This window comes from Nothobranchius furzeri, chromosome 14 (genome assembly GCF_043380555.1).
Source record: "Nothobranchius furzeri strain GRZ-AD chromosome 14, NfurGRZ-RIMD1, whole genome shotgun sequence".
NCBI classification, from domain to species: domain Eukaryota; kingdom Metazoa; phylum Chordata; class Actinopteri; order Cyprinodontiformes; family Nothobranchiidae; genus Nothobranchius; species Nothobranchius furzeri.
This window is the reverse complement of record NC_091754.1, coordinates 47,753,105-47,777,610: the sequence shown is the minus strand read 5'-3', so window position 1 is coordinate 47,777,610 and position 24,506 is coordinate 47,753,105. Positions and strand designations below refer to the sequence as shown.

Below are 24,506 nucleotides of genomic sequence, written 5' to 3'. Positions count from 1 at the left end.
AGGGTTGTCCAGTAATCGGAAGGTTGCAGGTTCGATCCCGGCTTCGGACAGAGAGTTCTGCTGTTGTGTCCTTGGGCAAGACACTTAACTCAACTTGCCTGCTGGTGGTGGTCGGAGGGACGGGTGGTGCCGCTGTCAGCGCGCCCCAGGGCAGCTGTGGCTACATGGTAGCTCATCACCATCATTGGATGAATGATGTACTGTAGTGTAAAGCGCTTTAGAGACTCTGACAGGCGCTATACAAGCTAGTTAAATCTCTAAAACCTTAAATAAAAACAGACTAAAGTCAAATATGAGTCCTCTACTCAGCTCAGTCCTCTACAAACAGACGCACCTTTAAATAACTTTATTATTAGATCTTTTTAAACAGGAAACTGTTTAAAGACAACATATTTACATCGTAACTCCCAAAACCAACTGGGCAAATGTTCATCATGCAGTTGGTCGTGGTGCATGCTGGTCCGTTGTCTGTCCACTTCCTGGTTGTGTATGATCACTCTGAAGGCTGGCCTTCGTCCACGAAGCTGAGCTGGGTGCCGTGCTCCCGCAGGCCCAGCGGGGGTCTCTGGGAGTCGGGTAGAGGTTCTGATAAGTCCACCAGGAGGGGAGAGGTGAATGATGGGTGGCTGGATGAAGACGGAGGAGGGATGGGGCAGGGATGCGAGTGGATGTGAGGAGAGCCATTAAGCGAAGGAGGAGCTGAGCAGTGAGAAAGGGGCGGAGTCATGTGATGGGAGGCGGTTCTGGGACCCCAAAGTGGATCAAAGTCTTCCTGAAGCGTCTCACGTGAGCTCAGCTGAGGGCCGAGCTCTGGGACCTGGACGGGAACAGGTGTAACATCTGGACAATCCACGGGCGTGTGTCGGGTCAGCAGGGGTGGGGCTGGCGAGCAGCTCTGAGAGGAGACGCTGGGGGGCGGAGTCATGGTGCAGGGTATCAGCAGCGAGGAAGAGTTGTGGAAAAGAGGTCTGAGGAGGCGCGTCATCTCCTGCAGCTCCTGACTCACAGAGGAGACTTGACGGGAAAGGACGCACATCTGGAGGAAGAAAGGCAGCTTTAATTAACGATAAGTTCAGTTTAATGATAAAGTTAATTTTTTTTATTCACTCATTCACTTAATCCCAACGTGATTACCTCGTGTTTTAGCTTTGCAATAGTCTGCATGGTGTCGCCTCCATCCTGGGCTCCTGAGTAAACACACGCTCATATTAAAGCTCATTGCTTCATCTGCTGCAACAGCATCATCCCTGAGCTCACCTGCAGCAGCCGACGCAGGGCTGGGTAGGAAACTCCGAGTCACACTCGGCGAAAAGTCAAACTTGTGAGTGGAAGTGCCGGGGTTCTCCGTCTCGATCCCGTCCACAAACCTGCAGCAGACCAGAGGAGCTCTCATGAGGAACATCTCTGGACCTGGTGCGTACTGTGAGTGTCCACATGGTGGCAGCAGAGACAACAAACAGGTATGAAGTGGGTCAGCCAATCGACTCCAAGCATCTGCAAAGGGTTCCTGAACCCCTAAATGAGGAGACTCCAACCCTGGTCCTGGAGGGCCGCTATTCAGCACGTTTTAGTTGTTACTCTGCTCCAGCACACCTGATTCAATGGTTACATCACCTGTTCAGCAGCTCACCAGGCTTGGTAATCACCTACTGATTAAATCAGGTTTGGTGAAGCTGAGAAACCACTAAAGGATCCACTGCGTGAGGACCCAAACGTTCATGTTTGTTAGGATGGAGCTTATAAAGGAACCTTTAATGTGACACAGCTGTTTACTGTTAAATGTCTCCAGTGAGTGTCTCCTACACCAACCTCCTGCATTAGCTCCTGATAGAAAATAGACTCTAGGGTCTACGGTTAGAAAATCCTGACAGATCTTCGTCACTTAAAGGTGCATTATGTAGAAATGGCATCCTGTGGTAAAATGTGGTTCCTGCAACCACTTTAAGCTGACGTCGTCAAATTCCACTTGTGGGTGCTGCAGCATTAGCTCTCAGGGCACACAGCACCCCCCCACTCACCGATGGTAAACAGTTGTTTCGTCCCTCCTTCTTTTGGTCTCGAAAGGAGAAAAACTGAGAACCCAGCAGCCAGCTGGATAAGAAACATGTTTCAGTAGAACCTTCCTCCCAACATGACTGAAACATCAGACTCTTCTGAACAGCAAAGAACGTCTCGGTTAGTAGAAGCTAACCGTTTGCATTAGCAACTCCACCACATAGCAGCACTCCTCCAGGCTTATGGTATTTGTGGAGATAAAACATCAACGTCACAAATCAAACAGAGTCAGTGGTAGAGTCGTGTTCCTGTTAGCCAATCAGAAGAGAGATGTACACATTTCAGGAAATATTTCCTGAAACAGGAGCACCTGAGCTTTGGTCCCACAGAGATCCACTCACAAGTCATTCATTTGCAATAGAGACCAGTGTTGGTGTGTTAGTGAACTTGGTCTTTAAAATATACTTTTTCATTCAAATTCTCTCTTCTTTAAGCAATAATCATCAGAGTTAGAGGAAAGGAAGCTGGTTTAGCTCTGTGTGCTGAATGAATTTAGTTTTTACAGTGTATCTATACAGCATCCTATAATAATAAACCCTAAAATCCATCAGCAGAGCAGCAATAAGGGAACACCTTCCTGTCAGAGTGAGCCACAGTAAGAAAAGCAATCAGAGAAAACGATAAGAGTTTCTCATTAGAGAGCTAATCAAGCCTAATATCACCAGCAAATCATTTCCAACGATCCATTAGACGCTAATCTAGATTCACCCTCGTGCCGAGCACCGGGAACACACGAATTGGGATTCCTCCCGTGGGAAGCATACATGTGCTGAAGGAATTCTGGGACAAAGTGACTGGTAAATTGTGTTTTTTGAGATGAAACACATGAGAGCATTTGAACACCGACCATAAAGATCTCAGAGTGTTTGTCGTCTTTTATCGGAGCTCCTCACAGACCTGAATCATTGTGCCTCTTTTCTTCTGGTCTGGTGAGTTTTTCAAGGAGCAAAGTTCACAAACATGTCAGAGTCCTTCTGCACCTGCACCAGAAAGCATCGTTACACAGAGAGGGCCTCCATCCGTCAACAGGTCGGAGGTCAGCTGCCCTCACCTGCATGCACAGCTCTCCTGTCCGTACGCTTACCTTTATTCAAGTGGTCCTTTTTATTTTAATCTGTAGTCAAGCATAAAGTAGTAAATACACCAAATGTATATCTTATACATTTGGGTCACATAGATGAGAACCTGAACTGATAGGGTTAGGGTCAGACTTACACACTAGTACTTTTTTTTTCCTGTTTCCGGTGCAGAGAAGCTTTGAGACATTTTGGAAACCCATAAAAGCGTCGAAATTCTGAGCCCAGTGGGTCGCTGTCTTTGAGCCTCTTTATGGCTAATTTTACTTTGTTGGAACTCAAAATCACCGTGGAGAGCTGATAAATGACCAAACAGCCTCATAACGACTGTTTTTCTCCACCCACTCAGCCGGGATTTAAATATTAAAGGAGCCGCATGCCGATTGGTCACTTTACCCCGAAGGCTCTATTACTACCTTAAGCTAGAAAGTCCGTGTACAACCATGTACCGTATCTGGAAAACTCAATAGGCAGACTATGGATCTGTCTGGCAAAGTCTGGATATTCCGACTACATCCTGGTTACAAAATAAAAGTTTGCTCTGACGCTCATCTTTGCTGTTTTCTTCTCTTCCAACAAGCACATTAGCATTAGCTCAGACTAGCGTTAGCAGTGGCTTAAGCCAGCATTAGCAGCAGTTTGGAATAGCAAGAGCAGTTGCTCAGGCTAACGTTAGCTGTGGCTGGAACTAGCATTAGCTGTAGCTTGGGCTAGCAAGAGCAGCTGTTTGTGTTAGCAGTAGCTTGAGCAAGCATTAGCTACAGTTAGCTTTAGCAGTAGCTCTGGGATAACAAGTTATTTTCAAATAACTGTGACCAGAGAGTGATGATTTAAGATTTTAAGATAAAAACAACAATAATTGTTTTTAGATAAGAGGCTTTGTTATTTTTTTATATAATCAACTTTTAGCACTATTTGAACTAGTCGTTAGCATGTCGATCTCAAACCTCATTTCTTTAAACTGAAGTTGGTCAAAGGGTTATCTATCTAATGCAGGCATTGTAACCTCCACACTAAACACCACTTCATTATTATCTCGTAGGATTCGTAAACAACTTAAAAACTATAGAAATATTTAGTACATTAAATAGTAGTAGATCTTCCAGTAGCGTGAGTAAATCCTTCCAGGTTGCCTTACCGAGGGCTGAGGTCCGTCTGCAGGCAGCTGAAGCTCACCACAGGAATCTGCAGGCTGGAGGGGCGGCTCTGGTCGCTCACCGGTCTGAAGGGTCTTGGCGGGAGTAGCGGTGATCTCAGAGGGGAGCGGAGCGGGGAGCGCAGGCCTCGCCCTAATCTGCCCAGGGAAGACATCTTGGGTAGAGGGGAGCGTTCACCCTCAGAGCCCGAACCCTCTTCATCTTCTCTAATGGATGGAAGCTTCTTCATGATGCCGCCATTGCTCTCGCAGTTTGCCTGAACGAAGAAAATCAGAACAAAAGACTCGTTCAGTGATTCTGTTTAAACTCTAAAGAGAACATTCAGGGCTATGGTTTACAGTAAGGCTCCTTCTGCAGGTGACGACATTCCAGCAGAGCCTCTAGAAAAGTTAAATTCCCATTAGTCATCAACACACTGGTGAAGGATGTGACGTGTCGCCGTGGGGAGCGGTGAACTGCTAGCCTGGCAAGCCAGACTAAATGAATGTATTATTTAGTCTGGCAACGCTCCATTGACGGCTCTCGGTTGTGGGGCGGGTTCTACTGTTGTCTTTCAAATGATCTCCGCATTCCACTGGACAATGTTTGTGACATACTCACCGCAACAGCCATCGGTAAATGAGGCGGTCCACAGTTGAAGAAGGAGAAAACACATAATTTTTTCTTTAAAAAGCACTTAAATACATCTATCTGCTCCTGATTCTAATGAAGCCCAAGTTCTAATAGTCCAAAATTGATGTAAAAGCCGTTTCAAATGAGCTGTCGCCATCTTGTTTCACTCTGTTGCATCATCCCACCCACCAGGCATATAGAGTGCCCTGATTGGTCCACAAAGCGGATAAAGCTCTGTGATTTGCTCACTAAGCAGATAGAGCACTATAATTGGCCCACCATTATGGACCAATCACAGCTCTTTATGTGTTTGAAACCCCTCTAGAGAGCTGTGATTGGCCAGCCAGAATCCTGTTAGGGGCTGCAGAGGTTCCAGTGGAGCGTTCCTAGACAAAACTTTGCAAAGCAAGAATTTGGTCTAGTTCACTAGGCTAGTGAACTGCAGCACTCGGGAACTATTTGTTGGTTTAACCCCTCAATCCAAACCCTTAAAGCTGAGTGTCAAGAAAGGAGGTGTTGGCTCTTATTTTGAAGTCTTTGGTACGACCCGATCTTCACCACTAGGCCACCGTGAAGGTTAGACTTCCTGTAGAAACAGGAAGTCCTTCATGGTTCAAACACACGGGTGTGGCTTATTTTCAACAAGCATTCTTTTAAATTCCAAAAATGTGCAACTACTGCGGCTAGCCACGAGCTTTGGGCCAGTTTGAGTGACATCACCTGCAGGTGGTGTCCTCTCTGTAGCTGAAATGGCTGAAATGTGCCCCCTACAGCCCCATTTATGGGACGTTCCTCAGACGTCATACCTGATGGCTTTCTAACATCTGTGTCCCACTGACGGTGAGGGGTAGGGAGATGTCCTGGTTGTGTTTCCTCTTCAATGCTGCTGACTGGAGTTACACTTTCTCTACAGCTTCTAAGAAACCGCAGCACTTTTTTTAGGCACAATGCAACAAATAGTGAGTAATTACTGGTGATTGTCTGATTATGCACCAAACACAGAGAGCACATATTGAAGGTTTTTGTCCCTGTTAAATATAGTTTTGTCTCATCAGCCTCACATCACGTCTCCTTGTCCGTGAGTGGATCTCTTCCCTCTAGATGTTTGTGGCTGATTACAGGAGAGCAGCCAGCCGTGCAGGAGTGCAGTGAAGTATCGCCATCTGCAAACTCTTGAGCCAAGTCGCGACCAGATCTGACACAGACCAACAGTCTGCTGCCGAACGGTTCCCTTCATAGGGATGACAAACCCTGGGATAACAAGTCTAAATGATGCACCTGGACTGGAGAAGCGCTGCTTCTCTGGGATGTGGTGGACTCCCATCATGCTGGTAACTGTGTGATGATGTCATGACAACGCAGGCAAGGACCTTTGAGGAATGTTTTTCCAAAAATGTGCTGTTTTGAGGAGAAAAAGCGAGTCGGACCCATACAGAATAGTGTACCTAATGAAGCAGCCAGTGGGAGTAGCTCATGGTGGTTGTGAGCCTTCGTGAACTTATCATAGACAACATTGAACTCATCAGGCGTCCTTATGTTGTTTATGAATTTACTTTTATTCTTTATTTTATTTCTAAAAACAGATCACCCAAACGGACCAGCCCAGGCTAAAGGTTCTCTAGTATAACGTAACTAGTAACTAGTTTTTTACTCAGCAGAAGCAGGAAGACTGGATCTGAGCTGTAACCCTAACCCGAGACACAGCTCTGCTGATTCCTTCCAAACCCACAGCTACCTGATTCTGACCAAACAAAACATAACGGCTTCCAGCTAAAGTAGAACAACGTCAAGCTAGCTGTTTTAGCTTTCTAGCCATGTTAGCTGTGTTAGCCATCTTCATTATTAGAATAGCAAATCACGTATAACATATAAACCTAAGTTAAGAAGCTAGAGGTGTCCTCTGATGAGACCTCGCTTCTATGATAGTGTACCAAAATCATTTTTAATGAGTTACTTTACTTGAGTAAAATGTATGTACTTTTACTTGATTACTTCATACGTTCTGTACTTTTTACACAAAGCTTGGGGCTTATTCTGACATGTGCACTGTGAAAACACACACATACACACACACACACACACACGCACAAATACACACACACACACACACTTTCACACATAAACATACACTCACACACACACACTCACATGTACGCACTCACATGCACTCACACACACATATGTGTACGCACACACAAATACACACAAATATATGTACACACACGTGCACGCACACATGCACGCACACACACACACACACACACACACACACACACACACAGCCTAACTGGGGTCTAATCTTTATGTTAGAGTATGAGTTATTTATGTGAATATTTGAGCCACTTCCCTGTGTGACCAGATGGGGGAGCTGCTGAGCCACAGACAGGGATAGCTTACCTTCACAGCTGAGGTCCGTGCAGGAGCAGCTTCTCCATTCAGAAACAAACACCAGAGTAACTGACAGGTTTCTTCTTTTGACCATTTTCAAATCAAACAAAAGCACCAAAGCAAACCTTCAGCTGATCCTCTTGCCTGTTGCAGTTGTTCTACTAGAAGCTCCTCATCTTTCACCCCTTCATCACCACCTCCTCCATCCAGCCCGTCTGCTATTTATAGATCACAGGGGTTTATTTTAGCTGAGGTTTGCCTGGAGGGAACAGCGCAGAGAAAGGGTGGGGGGCTGTTTGGGTTTGAGTGTTTGTGTTCGTGACGTGCAGCACATGTCGTCTTGAAGCGCAGCGTGCCAGAAAAGTGACACGCGACTTGTGTTCTGCAGGTGTGAACAAACAGGAGACACGCTGCATGCTGCACCCAGCATATAACGCTTGAAAAAGGAGTTTGTGTGTGTGTGTGTGTGTGTGTGTGTGTGCACGTGAATGCAGACATCAGCGAGGTCCTTCCCCGGCCGCCTCCCTTCATCCTGATGTTTTATCATCTCCTCTCCATCTGGTTGGTGCTCTATATTTATCCCACCAGGGATGACCCTGCCCCTCCCCCACCCATCTGACAGCGCTATTTTTACCCCCCCCCCCCCCCCCCCCGGCGGTAGCTTCAGGATGCACCACTGCTTCTATTCTATTTTTTTGCACATGTGGCGTCTAACATCCAGAGGAATTTGAAACCAGTTCTCACAGACGGGCAAAAACGTTTCTGACGTGTGATGAAAACAATTCTGGTGTGTCTTCCTCTGCTCCACAGTAGAAAATCATCATAAAAGCTTCTGATATCAAAGCGATTCTGCAGTTCTCAGCCAACAAGTGCAGCAGCTTAATTTGGCTGCACAGATTAAACCATAGAAGACAGAAATGAATGAGGAGAGGCTACGCTGGGGTGGTCAGGAGCCTTAAATCCTTATTTGTCTCTGATGAATGGAAAAACAAACGTATCTTATCGTCTGTAACTGTTCCTCTAATGACGCCATGACCCCTGGAGACGGTTCATGTCCTTTTGCTAAACCTGCTGATTGTTCTGGACCTCGTATGTGCTTCCTTATAAGTGCATTTAGCATCAACTGAGTTAAAGCCACATTGGTCTGATTTTCATTGATGATGGGAGGATCTTAACCCATAAACCCAAACTTGTGTGAATGCTTTCCAAAGCCCCGGATGCTTCTGTGGCATTGCTGCTCCGACGAACGTGTTTACTTACAGAGAAAACGTGTTTGTTTTTTTCCAACACAAGCCGGTTACTCGTGTTCCGACTGCAGCTGAGATCCACTCTGCCATCTGAAGCACTCGTGCTTGGCTCGTGTCTGAATCTGCTGGTCGCCTCTCAAGCACAACTCATGGAATCCTCCTCGCTCCTGCAGCAGATGGCTAATCCTTCTCAAGTGCAAAGTCATCGCAGGGAATAAAAACGGGGGATAGAGATTAGGCAGGTCCAAGACACGGAGAACTCTAGAAGTGGTCATCCAGGAAGTGAAAACAGACGTCAGTCAAAGTCTTGTTTCTGTTTGTTGGGTTTAGATAAATCATCTTAAACGTTTAGGAAAACCAGATTATCTCCGCTTCCATGAAACCACACTTGTAAGGAAAATGCTTTTTGTGGCTTGATGTCATTCATGAGAATTAAGACAGGGTCCAGATTCTGGCTACAGCTGCTGGGTCGTTGGGTCAAATGTGGAGCTTGGTGATGGTATGGGACAGGGAAAGAGTCTCAGTCTCTCCAGCCTGCTGTGTGTGTGTTAAAGGAGTAATATGTACGATTTCTACAGTGAAATGATTCCTGAGGTCTCAGTCACGGTGGAAGGAAGCTTACACGGCCGAGGTTGTCAGCTTTTCTCCTTTTAATGAGACTGAAGAGGGACTTAGTTACTGGTTACACCTCAGTGAGCCCAGGAGGTTACCGAGTCAGTGCTGAGCTAACGCTGCAGCGCTAACGTTTGTAATTCGGCACCAGTAGCAACAAGCTCCAGAGTTGTTTTAAGAACAGAAGCCAGTAAACAGAACACACAGGTCTTTACAACATCAACCACTCCTCCGAAGGTAGGAAGGAGGGGTATTCAAAGGTAGTTCCTGCTCGTTAAGCAACAACAGACAGCTACAGTGTGTTAGCTTGACCCTCCCATTTTCCCGTCACAATTGACAAAGCTCCTTGGATGAGATGTGAAACGTTCAGTTTCATTTAAACCTGGGTTACCACCTGGATGACTGATACAAGTCAGTGACTCGATGCAACCTGCTGGGTTCCTTTATATAGAAAACGTTTTACTGATTAGTTGAATGAACTGACCAGTATTTTAATGTTTACTTTGTGAAGGTCCGTGAGACGACTCTTGTCGTGATTTGACTGATTTTGCAACTGTTTAGCTTTCCTGTTACCAGTATTTGGGTTTTTTGTGTTATCAACGTTAATCAAAGATTGCGTAAAACAATCAAGATCTCAATTTCAGTCAAAATAACCATGATATTCATTTTTGCCGTAATCAAGCAGCCCTAAGCTAACTTTGAGCTAATACTGCTAACGGTGAGCTAGAAGCAAATAGACGGCTGTAAAAATATCTCAAGCCCATAAATGGATGTTTTAATGTGTGAGAAGTAAAAAATGAGTCAATTGTAGCATTTTACTTCATTTAATGAGTCGTTCAGAGCTATAACAGTAAACTAACAACACCACAGCTAATAACGACTCTTCCTCTAATGCCGAAGCTATACTACCGTAATAAGTGTAGTAAGTGCTCCCTACTGTAAAATACCCAAGAGCGCTTTCATCAGATATGACCCGTTTTCATCTACTTATCAACTGACTGTGTGTGACTCATCTTTGCTTATCTAGAATATTCTGATTTGTAACTGGGAACATCCACGAAACTCATGGAACGACAGAAAAAAACATAATTTTTGTTTAGAAAAATGTGCTGCAGTACCAGTTTGACCACAGGATGTCAGTCTTGCTTCATTCTTACATACTGCACCTCTAAAGGAATAAGCAGTTTTATAAGCAACAGTCTTCTCTTTACAGGACCAAGGTGTACCTTCAGGGTAAAACCAAGTTAGGTACCAAACCAGGATCATGGGGTTACACCCTAACGAGTAATGAGTCCTGATTCTATCCATCCAACCCAATAATCAGAACCAAACACCGTCCTTAAAGTGACTTCATAACACGTGTGTGCTCCAGCTGTTTGCCCTCCAGCTGTGCCGTACCTCAGTGTTGTGTCCTTCCCGCAGGTTGTACGTCAGGTCGTGCTGGATCTCCTTGATGAACTTCTGGGCGTAGTCTGGATAGAGGCAGAGCACCTCGCGGAGCCCTTTGAGGCTGATGTACTGCAGGTCGCAGTAGGTGAGGGCCTTCACGCAGGCGTTGGTCTTGATCACCTCCTCCTGCGTCAGATAGTCCGAGCCGATCAGGTCGCCTCGACCTTCAAAGCAAAGACACGAGCAGCGAAGAAGAGGCATGAAGTATTGATCTGAGACCTCCTCTAACTTGTAGACCCGACCCAACCTTATGAGGACCTGAGGGTTAGGCCTCATTACAAATATTGTATTCTGTATTTGAAGGTTGATGAAACAGTTTTAAACGGCTCAGCTCAACGTGATGATAAACCACACGCAGCGACACCTCCGGAGCTAAAACGATGGCATTCATCTTGTTAATTGGAGCTGCAGCTTCTGCTTGCTTTCACCGTTTCTACGGAGGGTGCTAATCCAAAGAGGCAGTGACAAAACACTTTACAATCAGTGTGTGTGTGTGTGTGTGTGTGTTTAGGTGAGAGACGGAACAAAAAGGGAAAAAGGCTGTAGGAGAAAAGCAGCATGAGAGATCCGGAGTGTCGTCCATAAGAGGAATGTGTCTGAGCTCGTGTGTGAGGAGGAGGGGCAACAGCCACACGCCAGTGCACCAACAACATGCTAACGAGTCTATCCTTTGTTGGCCTCTTTTATTATTTACAGCCGTTAGTCCGTTGGTGCGAGCTGCTTCTCCTGTATTTGGAGCTGAACTGATTCCAGGTCTGTTTGTGTTCCACTATTCTGTTTCATCCGTGTATCGTGGAGCGGAACGCCGCTCTGGAGAGGCTCTCTGAAACACATTAGTAGCTCGAGCCACTTAATTAACCTGAAACTGGAGACCAGAAGTGTTTATGTGGAAGCTGAAAGGTGAGGCTGAGCATTTTCTGCCTCTTCGGTGGTTTCTTCACACGCTTCCTTCAGGATATCACCTGGATCTGAAACCTGAGCAGCGTTTGAAGCTCATTCACAGCTTCTGTGATGTCCTCATTCATTCACACATTCCTGCTTTTCATGGGGTTCCTCAGGGGCCTGGGTTAGGGTTCTCATCGCTTCCACCTGAAGGGGTGTGAAGCGTTGGTCCTCAGGGGCATGAACTAAGGCCTGAATCTGCCTAATATCTACTCCATTCTCTTGCTTTTTCCATTTATTTTGAGGATTTTCTGAAAAGAAAATAGCCTGTTTTTATAGTTCTCACCTGGCTGCCATGAGTAATTAGCACACCTGCTTCCAGAGCCCGAACCTTTTGATGGGTGGCATGGCGGAGGTCTCAGATGGGTGGACGTGTCACTTAAAGCAGAAATCTGGAGTTTTCTGTCAGAGGACACCATCTAGAGGTGGGGAAGTGAACTGCACTTTGAGCCCCTCTCCCTACTTTAAACCACAAAACCCTGTTTGGGTTTGATTTAGGACGTTCTGACAACTTTTAAACAAATTTAATTCACTAACATCCAGAAACCTTTCTGTTAAAGTGTGACTCAACTCTCACAGCTGAAGATGACTTGGTCCTGTAAAATCCTGCTTTGTTCCTGTCAGATTTGGAGTTTGCAAACTGTCCTTGTGTGTCAGCGTTTCTACTGCCAGTCACTGCTGGGCAGCCTTACTATGTGCAAACACAACCATCAGTTTAGACGCGGAGTGTCATCGACTGAATCTGGGACCAGCTTGAACTCCGAGCCTCCCAGGAAACCATCTGGATGATTCCATGCTTCTCCTCCTTGGGTTCATCCGTTGGTTTTTGAGCCACTTTGCTGCCAGAATCTAGGAGGGCTTCTTTGATTTGGTCACTTTCACAAAAAAGACCTTCAAGATTCAGGTGGAAAAATGACCCCTTCACACCCGTGCTGTTAGGAGGCTTGATCTCATCCACCTCCTCTCAAACCAAAGAGCTCATGGTGCACCAGCTCAGTGGCCTGGTGGTACCAGCGTCTGCCTTGGGACTGGGAGATTGGGGTTCGATTCCCGGTCGGGTTGAACCAAAGACCTGAACAAAGGGAACCAACGCCCTTGGGTGGGTTAAACCACTAAATAGTTCCCGAGCACTCCGAATTTACCAGTTAATTTCTGCTCCAAACCTTTGGGACCTTGTAGAAGATAGAAAGGAGGTGGCCAGGCTCAATCTGAGACTTTCCTTCACATCGAGAGGAGCCAGCTCAGGTGTGATGCCACCTGTATGCCTCCCCGTTCTGATGGAGGTGTTTCAGGTATCTCCTTCCAGGGTAAGACCCCTGACCTGATCTTGGAGACACGCTGAAGGGATTAGAATGGCCTTAGGACACCTACACTAGTCTGGGATTCCACTTTGAGAAGAGGCCTCGGCTACCCAGACCCAGAAAAGACAAGAATGATTAATGTGTGCGGTTCCTCTGTTGGATAAAATTAAAGTAAGATAAGATAAGAGAATTAGCTGGCGTTAGTGGAGAACTCCCTGTATTTAATAATTAATGAAGATGAGGCTGCAGGTTCATGCTGCTGAACCTGAGTGAGAACGAACTTCTTTTTGTTTTGTTTTAAAGCTCTTCAACAAATCAGCTGGTCTCCAGTATGAATTAATGCCTCGTCGGTCATTTTTTCTGTGGCTAAAAAGGTTCTGCAGCTCCTGTTTGGAAGATGTGTCGACGACTTGATGTTTCATTGTTACGTATAAGCAGTGGTGGACCTAGCACTTTTGGGGCCCTAGGCAAACAAAAGCATGGGGTAGGGATGGACAATATATCGGTATCGGCCGATAAATAAAACCGGGCCAATATTAACAACCGATATTTTTTCCATCTGGTCTCCATTTGTTTGCCTGTTTCAAAGGGTGAGGGGTGATGTGTACTTGTTTAGTCCTGTGAATGAAATCAAATCAGAACTGTAAATGTGTGTGGTGTGTGTACATAATAACATGAATTCACCTTTAATAAATTTCGTTTTATACAAAATCTGCAGATTTTAGAAGCATTAATGTCAGTTTATTGGTATCGGCCATAACAGTGATCTTACTATCAGGTATCGATATCGGCCCACAAGTCTCATATCGGTGCATTACTAGCATGGGGGCCTCTGCAGCTGATGTCCTGAACCTTAAAATCGCGCTAGGGCAGGCTGCAACTTCTTGCTTTTCCTGTGCAGCATTAACATTATTACTGAGTCTTTAGAATGACGGGGTTATTTTTTTGGGGGGGGGGGGGGGGGTGTCACGAGGCCCTTGAAGTGTTGGGGGGCTAACAGTAAGTATCACAAGCCTGAAGGACTTCTGCCATGTTGTGGAGTTGCTAATGCTAACAGTTTGCTTATACCGGCCAAGATGCCCTCTGCTTGCTCCTTCCTGTGGGTGGTACCAAGCAAAAGTGGGCGTGGCCATTAATATTATTTTCCCTGTGATGTAGAAGGGCCAGGTAGCAGAATTACACGGTTCCTCAGTGAAAGAGACATTTAAGAAATTAGTGTTGACAGAACATCGTTTTCAGTCTACCTAAAATAGCCAGCACCGTGTTGTCCTTCAGGACCTCCATGGATCCCGAGCACACGAAGTAGATGGCCTGAAGAGCATCTCCCTGGCGAATGAGGAACTCTCCTGGAGCACAGAAGGAGTTCTTGATGATCAGGGAGAGCGAACGCAGACACCCTCTGCTGGCTGACTCGAACAGCGGCAGCTGCAGCAGCTCTTTGTTCAGGTGCATGGCTATGTCCGCTCGCAGCTCATCAGGGAAGTCCTTCAGCAGCTGAGGAAACATATTTAAAGCCTGTGAGTGACGTATTGTTTTTTAAAGCACCTTGGGGGTTGAAGAACCCGAGAAGGTACTATATGAAGGGGAGCTGTGACTGTTACCTGTGGATGAATCCGTGTTTCAGCTCGAGAAGCTTTACTCTGTTGTTTCATTGTGCAGGAGCATGTGGGAAGGTGGAGGAAACCTTCCCACATGCTAGCTAGCTGCTACATGTTAAGCTAGCAAACCGTTGTGAGGTTTCACAAATGCAACCTTAACACATTCACAGCTGGTCCGAAAGGTGGAATGGCTCAGGGAAAGAGAGGCTTTGTATGGAGGATGGTTTCACCTCCAATAGGAACTGGATGTAAGGCCATGTTTATCCCAGAGTTACTTCCTGTTTAAGAGGCCCTTGATCTGGTAAGTTAAAGGATCAGCTGATTTACATCAAAAACACTACAAGGTCATTCCAGCCAACAAACATTCACAAAGACAAATCTGATCCCTCCTACCTCGCTGACATCGATCCCGTTGTTGACTGACCAGGTGGTCTGAAAACACTCCATCATGCGCTGCTCCAGAGCCTTCGGCAGCCGGTGCACTCGGATGAAGTCCTTCAGGTCTTTGGTGCGGGTGTGGTAGAGCGAACGGCGTGAGTACATCCTCTGAATGATAGCGGTCACATTCCCAAACACGACGGCGTGCATGAGCGCTAGGGAGGAAATACACAAGACATTTCTCATCACGATGCTCTTCACGGTTCTGCTAGAGGCGAAGCTTTGGTGCTGTAATCCTGCCCACCTCCTATCAGCATGGTACAGATGGAGAAGATCTTCTCTGTGTCTGTGTTGGCCGAGACGTTTCCGAAGCCCACGCTGGTCAGACTGCTCAGGGCGAAGTACAGCGACGTCACGTAGGAGCTCCTGACAGACGGCCCGCCGCTCAGCGACATCCCAGTACCGTTTAGCGCCCTGACTCTGGTCCTACCGCCTGAAGCCACAGACCCGGTCCCGTTCAGCCCGGAGCCGGCCCACTGGCTGTAGTTCACCAGCCCTGCTGTCATGCTGCTGTGAGGTGCCTCTTCCAGCAGGGAGGTCAGTGGTGTCAGGAAGTAAGGAGTTCCCAAACGCTTGGCCAGTTCATGGAGCCAGCCTGGTGGGAGACGAGTCCAGAAGACTTAATCAGTGTAACAAGAACGTGTCCGTTAGCTAGGTGACCTTTACTAGGAGTCATCAGCTTCATGCTGGAAGGAAGGTAATTGGTTCAGTGATGCGTTTGGATGGAGCACAACCCGGCATCTCAGTAGATGTCAGTCCTCGTGTGTGTGTGTGTGTGTGTGTGTGTGTGTGTGTGTGTGTGTGTGTGTGTGTGTGTGTGTGTGAACTACAAACGGAAGCACATTACTGTAACTTATAAATCACCTATGAAAAGTTATGATGCTTAAACCTGACTAGAATCCAATGAAAAGGTAAACACACACGCATACACACACATACACACACGCACACATAAACACACACACGCATACACACACACACACGGCGTGATCTGCTCATCAGAAGCAGCGTCATCTTGCTCATCTAAACCTTTAATTAAAGGTGGAGCCTCTCCACCCGCTCCTCTCCTTTCTTGTTGTTTCTGGTCCCTCTCCACCTTTTAGTCCCACACTTTCTTCCCCGACTGCATCGCTTAAACAAGATCGGCCACCTCCACCCGACAGTCTAGTTGTTGTTTGGCAGCGGTGAGCGCTAGGAGGGGGAACGCAACACCAGACGTGTTTTCTCAGGAGAAGAACACACCGGTCTGATTCAGACACAACAATCTGAAAAAGATACTTTTTTGTTTATTAGTTTGATGCATCATCTCATTTTTAAATTCTTATTGGTTATAACAGCAGCATTGGTTCATTAACCAGAGAACCAGCAAACCTAACCTCACCTATTATTATTATTAATAATGATAAACCTAACGATGCAGATAGAGTTCAGCATGTAGATTTACTTTTTTACAGTGATAGTTGGTTTTACCACTGTTGACCCTGTCTGCACTCTAGAGGCTGGATTGTACGTGCTGTTTAACGCCAGCAGGCTACGTCGTTTTTCACAGACTTGTACTGGAGTGTTCCACTAGGGGGCACAGTAGCGAACTCAGACCGGATAGTGTTCCGGGTTTGTGGCTACAACCAAAACAAACATGGCGTCAACAAAGGAAATCAGTAACTGGTTGATTTTGAGATCCTGACGGAAGAAAAGACAGCAGCAGCTATAGTGTGAAAGCCCGCCAAACTGGAGACTGGATGAGACCATGGCGAGTGTGTCTCGCTCATTGTGTCAACTCCCCCTAATGGTTACTCATATATTGCCGTTTTTACACAAGGCAGCCATGATAAACACTCGTACACGTAATTCAAGGCAAGTATGTTCTGGCCCTTATGTGGATGTAGGCTGTTATTATTCATAGATGCGTGGTGTAGTATAAGTATAACTGTAAGCATAAACATGAGTATGACTATGAGTATAGGTATAAGTATAAGTACAAGCATAAGTATAAGCATGATTATGAGTATGAGCAGAGGTGGAAAGTAACAAATTACATTTACTCACGTTACAGTAATTGAGTAGCTTTTTTGTATATTTATACTTTTTAAGTCGTTTTTAAAAGCTACACTTTTACTTTTACTTGAGTACGTTTTTAAAAAAAGAATTGTAATTCGCTACATTTTAAATCATATCCGTTACTGAGTAAAAACAAATTATAGGCTTAATAAATTAAAAATATTACGTGTGGCAGCGTCGGAACAGAAAGAGACACCTGCATGAGCGCCACGTCTAAACCGTGGGGGTGTGGGTGTACACTTTTGCTCAAAGACATCAGTTCAGTTCCTCAACTCGCGGTTCACCTCCTCTCTCCCTCCTCTCCTGTGGGTTGGAACCCACACCTTCGCGCACCGGTGTGACGTCATCAGAATTCTCCTCGGTTCGGTAACAAGACTCGGTTCCGTGTTTGAAACGTGTTTCTCTACCGCTCCGCACGGAAGCGGCAAAATAACGTTTAGCGCTCATAACAAGCGGATTATCAGCACTTTGCTCATAAAACAGAAGACCTGCAGGCCTCTGTGAGTTAAGAATCTATCCTATTTTTGCCGGATGGCGGAACGGCACGGCCGCAGTAGTGGAACAGCTCTGATTGACTACAACGGGACAGATTTTGCTGCGGAGTTCGTGCCGGAGCGGAGCGGAGGTAGTGGAATTTTGGGGTTCAAACATCCTGATACTGTTCAGGTGTAAACATTGTGCTCCATCCCTGTGTTTGAACTCAGAAGATGCTTCTTGATACTACAGATATGTGATGATTTAGCTTGTTTCTTTATTTTACTCCAGAATAAGAGATTAAATTATGACAAAAGCAGTTCAGTGTAGTTAAATTAGTCATTCAAATGATTCTAACATGCTGCAGTGTGTGTGTGTGTGTGTGTGTGTGCGCGCGCTTGCGTGTGCGTGCGTGTGCATGTGCGTGCATGCGAGTGTGTGTTACACATATAGAACTGCGTGAGACAGCATGATTTCATCAAATCCATGCATCTTATTTCGTGGCTGGAGTAATGGCTCAGGAAAATAACATATTTCATAAATAATGACGTCTTAATAGTGTCTACGATGATGTTTTATCTTATCTTTGGTCTGGGAGGTGTAACATATCATGATACAAGCCTTTTAAAACACGTTAAAGTTTTACAAGAGGAGATAAATGCATGAATTTAAAGTTCATGTTTGGAGTCCAACCTTCACAGTTTGGAGGCTCACGCTGGTGAGGAGACACCGTTAGTTCTAGTAACACCTGGGCTCCCAAGGTCTATTCTGACAGGATGGACGTTACGGGACCCTTCAGGATTACAGTTGGACGATTGGAGGATTATTTAGGAGGATTGGAATGAACACACTGATTTCAGTGGTGAAGGGTTAAATGAGTGAGTGAACCCACCACCAAGGATGAACTCTGCTAACTTTAAAAATCAGCTGCTCTAAATAAGCATGAAAGTCAGAGAGGAGCTCTAGGATGGACATGGATAAAGGAACTGTAATGTAGAGGTAAAGTAGGGCAGGGCCAACGTTAGCAGCTGTCATACGGTCCATCTGAAATGTTAGACTTTCATTTGGCTTGTTATGTGACAGGTTAGAGCACAGTCTCAAGTTAGAGTTTTTCATGAAAACATTGAGATAGCTCACATACTGATGGCATCTAAAAAATATTATTTTTTTCTCAAAATAAAGAATAATTTTAATCACAATTGAAACTTACCATCCTAAAAACCCTCGTCCAATCAATGTGCACGTCCTGTTCTCAATGATTGGATAGAAATCCCTCCTTCAAGCTGTGTGTGTGTGTGTGTGTGTGTGTGTGTGTGTGTGTGTGTGTGTGCGCGCACACACACGAGCGAATTGTGAACTGGCGTTGTGAATTAGCACTACTTAGATGTAGTCATCCTTACGCTGACAAAAATGTAACTAAGTAACTTTTACTTCGAGTACATTTTGTTTACAATACTTTTTACTTTTACTTGAGTAAAAATTTAGGCAAGTACTTTTACTTGTAATTGAGTAAAAAATTATTAAAGTATTGGTACTCGTACTTAAGTAGGACATTTTAGTAGTCTTTCCACCTCTGAGTATGAGTATAAGTATAAGTATGAGTATATGTATAAGTATGAGCATGATTACAAGCATAAGTATAAGTATAAACATGAGCATGAGTATGAGTATAAGTATAAGTATGAGTATATGTATAAGTATGAGCATGATTACAAGCATAAGTATAAGTATAAACATGAGCATGAGTATGAGTATAAGTATAAGCATGAGTATTAGTATAAGCATGTGTATGAGTATGAGTAAATGTATAAGTATAAGTGCAAGCATGAGCATAAGCATTAGTATGAGTAAAAGCATAAGTATGAACATGAGTATCAGCATGAGTATGAGTATAAGAATAACCACCGCATAAAGCTTTTCTGATTCTGATAAGCATGAGCATAAGTATAAGCATGAGTATAAGTATAAGTACAAGCATGAGCATAAGCATGAGTATAAGCATAAGCATGAGCATGAGTATAAGTATAAGCATGAGTATAAGCATGATTATGAGTATAAGTATGAGCATGATTACGAGCATGAGTATAAGTATAAGTATAAGTACAAGCATGAGCATAAGCATGAGTATAAGTATAAGCATGAGCATGAGTATAAGCATGATTACGAACATGAGTATAAGTATGAGTATAAGTATAAGTATAAACATGAGCATGAGTATGAGCATAAGTATAAGCATGAGTATTAGTATAAGCATGTGTATAAGTATAAGTGTAAGCATGAGCATGAGTATAAGCATGAGTATAAGCATGAGTATAATTATAATTGTTATAATAAAATATAATATAATTATTATTAAATTGTAAGTCACTTAGGATGAACGCGTCTGCTAAATGAATAAACATAAACATATAAGCATGAGTATGAGCATAAGCATAAGCATTAGTATGAGTATAAGTTTAAGTATAAGCATGAGTATGAGTATTAGTACAAGCATGAGTATAAGTGTAATAAGTATAAGTGTAAGTACAAGCATGAGCATGATTATAAGCATGAGTATGAGTATAAGCATGAGTATAAGTATAAGTGTAAGCATAAGCATGAGTATATGTATAAGCATAAGCATGAGTTTAAGTGTAAGTATAAGCATGAGTGTGAGTATAAGTATAAACATGATCATAAGTATAAGTATAAGTATAAGCATGAGTATGAGTATAAGCATGAGTATTAGTATAAGCATGAGTATAAGTATAAGTACAAGCATGAACAAGAGTATGAGCATGAGTATAAGTATGCAGACAACTTGCACAATACAAAAACTAAAATGAATTAGTTTTTTTTTTTCGTCTATTAAATATTACAATTAACAGTCAGATTTTATTAAATGGATTAAAATATGAGTTTTTCTTACAGAACATGCTGTAAATCTTTAAAGACGACTAAAATTACACTTTTTTTATTCAGGTTTTTTCTTTGATGCTCACAGGTCTGATTTTTTAGTGAGGCTTTGTGGTTTTATTTAGCATCAGGTAAATAAAATAATAGTTTATAAAAGACAAAGACCTCATCCATTAGAAAAATAATGGATCTGATTTTTGTGTCAGATGTCAAATGAGGAAAATCCTTTAATAGAAACATTAAAAATGCATCAACGGGCTGTTTTAGCAGGTCGGCTCTACAGGTTTTAGTATCGGGGGCCCTGGGGGCCATTAATGAGTGATGGGCTGCATTTTGGATGCCATTTTCTAAAGGGACACCATCTTTCCTATTAGTTATATGGATTCATAGCTTGTTAGAGTAGAAGTCACCTTATGGGTGAGTGTTAATTCACCCACACGTCAGAGAAACGGGTCCATCCATCCGTCCATCATCCATCCATCCATTGTCCACCCATCCATCATCCATCCATCCATCATCGACCAATCCATCATCCATCCATCCATCCATCCATCCATCCATCCATCCGCCCATCCATCATCCATCTATCCATCCATCCATCCATCCATCCATCCGCCCATCCATCATCCATCTATCCATCCATCCATCCATCATCCGCCCATCCATCATCCATCTATCATCCATCATCGACCAATCCATCATCCATCCATCCATCCATCATCCATCTATCATCCATCATCCACCAATCCATCATCCTTCCATCCATCCATCCATCCATCCATCATCCGCCCATCCATTATCCATCTATCATCCATCATCGACCAATCCATCATCAATCCATCCATCCATCCTTCCATCCATCCATCCATCATCCATCTATCATCCATCATCCACCAATCCATCATCCATCCATCCATCATCCACCCATCCATCGTCCACCCATCTATTATCCATCCATCCATCCATCATCCGTCCATCATCCATCCATCATCCACCAATCCATCATCCATCCATCCATCCATCCATCATCCACCCATCTATCATCCATCCATCATCCATCCATCCACCCACCCATCCATCCATCCATCCATACATCATCTGTCCATTATCCATCCATCATCCACCTTTCCATTATCCATCCATCCATCTATCTATCATCTATCCATCATCCATCCATCACCCATTCATTCATCATCCACTATCCATCATCCATCTATCAATCATCCATCCATCATCGACCTATCCATCATCCATCCATCATCCACCTATCCATCATCCATCTATCCATCATCCACCTATCCATCCATCCATCCATCCATCCATCCATCATCCACCTATCCATAATCCATCCATCCATCCATCATCCACCTATCCATAATCCATCCATCCATCCATCCATTCATCATCCATCCATTATCCATCCATCCATCTTCTGTTCATCATCCATCCATCATCCACCCATCCATCATCCATCAGTCCATCATCCATCTATCTATCATTCTTCCATCATCCATCCATCTATCATCCATCCATCTATCATCCATCTATCCATCATCCATCCATCATCCATTCATCCATCATCGACCTATCCATCATCCACCTATCCAACATCCATCTATCCATCATCTATCCATCCATCATCCATCTATCTATCATCCACCTATCCATCATCCATCCATCTATCATCCACCTATCCATCATCCATCCATCCATCATCCACCTATCCATCATCCATCTATCAATCATCCATCCATCATCGACCTATCCATCATCCATCCATCATCCACCTATCCATCATCCATCTATCCATCATCCACCTATCCATCCATCCATCCATCCATCCATCCATCCATCCATCCATCATCCACCTATCCATAATCCATCCATCCATCCATCATCCACCTATCCATAATCCATCCATCCATCCATTCATCATCCATCCATTATCCATCCATCCATCTTCTGTTCATCATCCATCCATCATCCACCCATCCATCATCCATCAGTCCATCATCCATCTATCTATCATTCTTCCATCATCCATCCATCTATCATCCATCCATCTATCATCCATCTATCCATCATCCATCCATCATCCATTCATCCATCATCGACCTATCCATCATCCACCTATCCAACATCCATCTATCCATCATCTATCCATCCATCATCCATCTATCTATCATCCACCTATCCATCATCCATCCATCTATCATCCACCTATCCATCATCCATCCATCCATCATCCACCTATCCATCATCCACCTGTCCATCATCCATCATGATCCACCTATCTGTCATCCATCCATCCATCTTCCATCTGTCATCCTCCCATCCGTCATCCTCCCATCCATCATCCATCTATTCATCATCCATCCATTCATCCACCCACCCACCCTTCATTCATCCATTCATCCATGCTTTTATTGCCCAGTACCCACCTATGTCCCAGGTGGCGGGGTTATTACCCTGAATCTCGCTGCGTCCAATAAAGTACCAGACACAGGCCATCCAGTGGCCCAGCAGAGCGAAGGTGGACATGAGCAGAGTCAGAACCACAGCGCTGTACTGGGAGTACCGGTCCAGCTTCTGCAGGAGGCGCAAGAGGCGCAGGAGACGCACAGTTTTCAGTAGGTGAACCCCAAAGTTCTGCAAGAATAAGGAGGTCATACTCCACCATTAAAACGTGTTACCACGTTCACCAGGAAGCACAAAAAACACTAAAAATGTAATTTAAATCAGTGATCAGTGAGCAAGTGTTGTTGTAAAAATATGACACACACACACACACACACGCGTGTGTCTGCAGGCTCTAATCTCGGCATCATCTGGATAATCTGTTTGGTTTGAAATGTAATTTATCGTCTCCACACTCATTTATCAGCATAATTACACGTTGGCTAATCACGAGTTACACAACAAAGCCTGGATTCTAGCTTTTCCTGCCTTTAAGCTGCTACAGTGAAGCAGACGCAGAAAGAGAGGATTTCACAAAAAACCTGGAGCAAAACTCTTCTCCTGCACATTATATCTTCTTGTTGCCATGGTTTAAGACGTGCATTTGCAATCCATTATGTTCCACTTAAATCAGTACTTGTAGAGAGTCAAGCGGTAGGAACAATCCATTTCTGACGACACATGCAGGGCAACGTTTGTGCATGTACAAGGTCAACGACCAGTCGCTTGTCCTACTCACCACGCTGATGTTGAAGGCATAGAGAAGGTCAAAGGGCAGCGCAGCAATCAGATCCACAAACAGCCAGGAGGTGACATAGTGAATGCAGATGGAGCGGGGATCATACACGACCTGCCCGGAGGTGCTCACGTAGGTCGTTCTGAAGTTTAGCACGATGTCTGTGGGCCCGAGAGAAAAATCAAAACTCACTTTTGTTGCGTGTTTGGAAAACGTGTTTGTTTGGTTGTATAATTATCAGTGACTGATTTAAGGGCCTTAAAGCTAAAACCAGCAGCCGGGTACTTTTATTCAGCCTGTGCTTCAGAAATAGTTGGAAACGACTGAAAAACAGGGGAAAGAGCTCAGATTTCATCTGAAACCAGTCGGATCATACAAATTCCCTCTCAGGTTGACCCAGATTACCTGCAGGGACAAATGGGATTCATCCAGGCTGGTAGTTTGTTACAGACGGGATGTGAGCTTGACCTGGTTAGAGCAGTCATACATAGAAATAAATCACACAGACAGGCAACGGCATCCTTTGACTTCAGAAGTCATGGAATAAATATGAATGTACATAAATCTTCTATAGCTATAAACTAACATTTCATAAGCTGAATAACTCACTTTACAAAACATACCTAAAACTAGACATTTACTTTGAAGCTTGTGGGCCTCCCAGTTTAAGCTAGCTGCTCCAGCTAGCTGCCTCTGAAACAGGTTTTTAACGTGCTGCATCTCATGGAACGTTATTGTTGAGTTAAAGTTACAAATCTATACACACAAGTTAGATTAAACATTTTTCATGCGTCTTCACAGATAAAAAAGCTCATAAAGTGGTTCTCTTGCATCAAAGCTAAGCCGGTCAGGCCCAAACGTAACGTGAGGGTCTGCTGTGATCGCTCCTGTCAGAAAGAGCTTGAATTCCCACCTCCGACAGAATTTTCAACACCAGAGGGAGGCAAGGGACATGTGGGCCATGTTCCGTGCTTCCATTGTCGAGGCGGCTGACCGGAGCTGCAGCTGCAG

At 44.5% G+C, this 24,506-nt stretch overlaps 1 protein-coding gene across 1 annotated transcript in view; it reads right to left on the bottom strand.

The window, feature by feature from the left end:
- Positions 1-422: 422 nt before the first annotated feature.
- The window catches only part of LOC107380901 (voltage-gated delayed rectifier potassium channel KCNH8), a 43,923-nt gene continuing 19,839 nt past the window's right edge, over positions 423-24,506 (bottom strand). Inside the window, exons 6-15 of the mRNA XM_015952291.3 lie at positions 23,499-23,656; positions 22,744-22,951; positions 15,120-15,470; positions 14,831-15,030; positions 14,084-14,333; positions 10,546-10,760; positions 4,270-4,544; positions 1,258-1,367; positions 1,135-1,187; positions 423-1,036 (exon numbers count right to left, since the gene is read on the bottom strand). Coding sequence (XP_015807777.2) covers positions 494-1,036; positions 1,135-1,187; positions 1,258-1,367; positions 4,270-4,544; positions 10,546-10,760; positions 14,084-14,333; positions 14,831-15,030; positions 15,120-15,470; positions 22,744-22,951; positions 23,499-23,656 — 2,363 coding nt within the window. The 3' untranslated portion in view covers positions 423-493. The remainder of the gene's footprint in view (positions 1,037-1,134; positions 1,188-1,257; positions 1,368-4,269; positions 4,545-10,545; positions 10,761-14,083; positions 14,334-14,830; positions 15,031-15,119; positions 15,471-22,743; positions 22,952-23,498; positions 23,657-24,506) is intronic.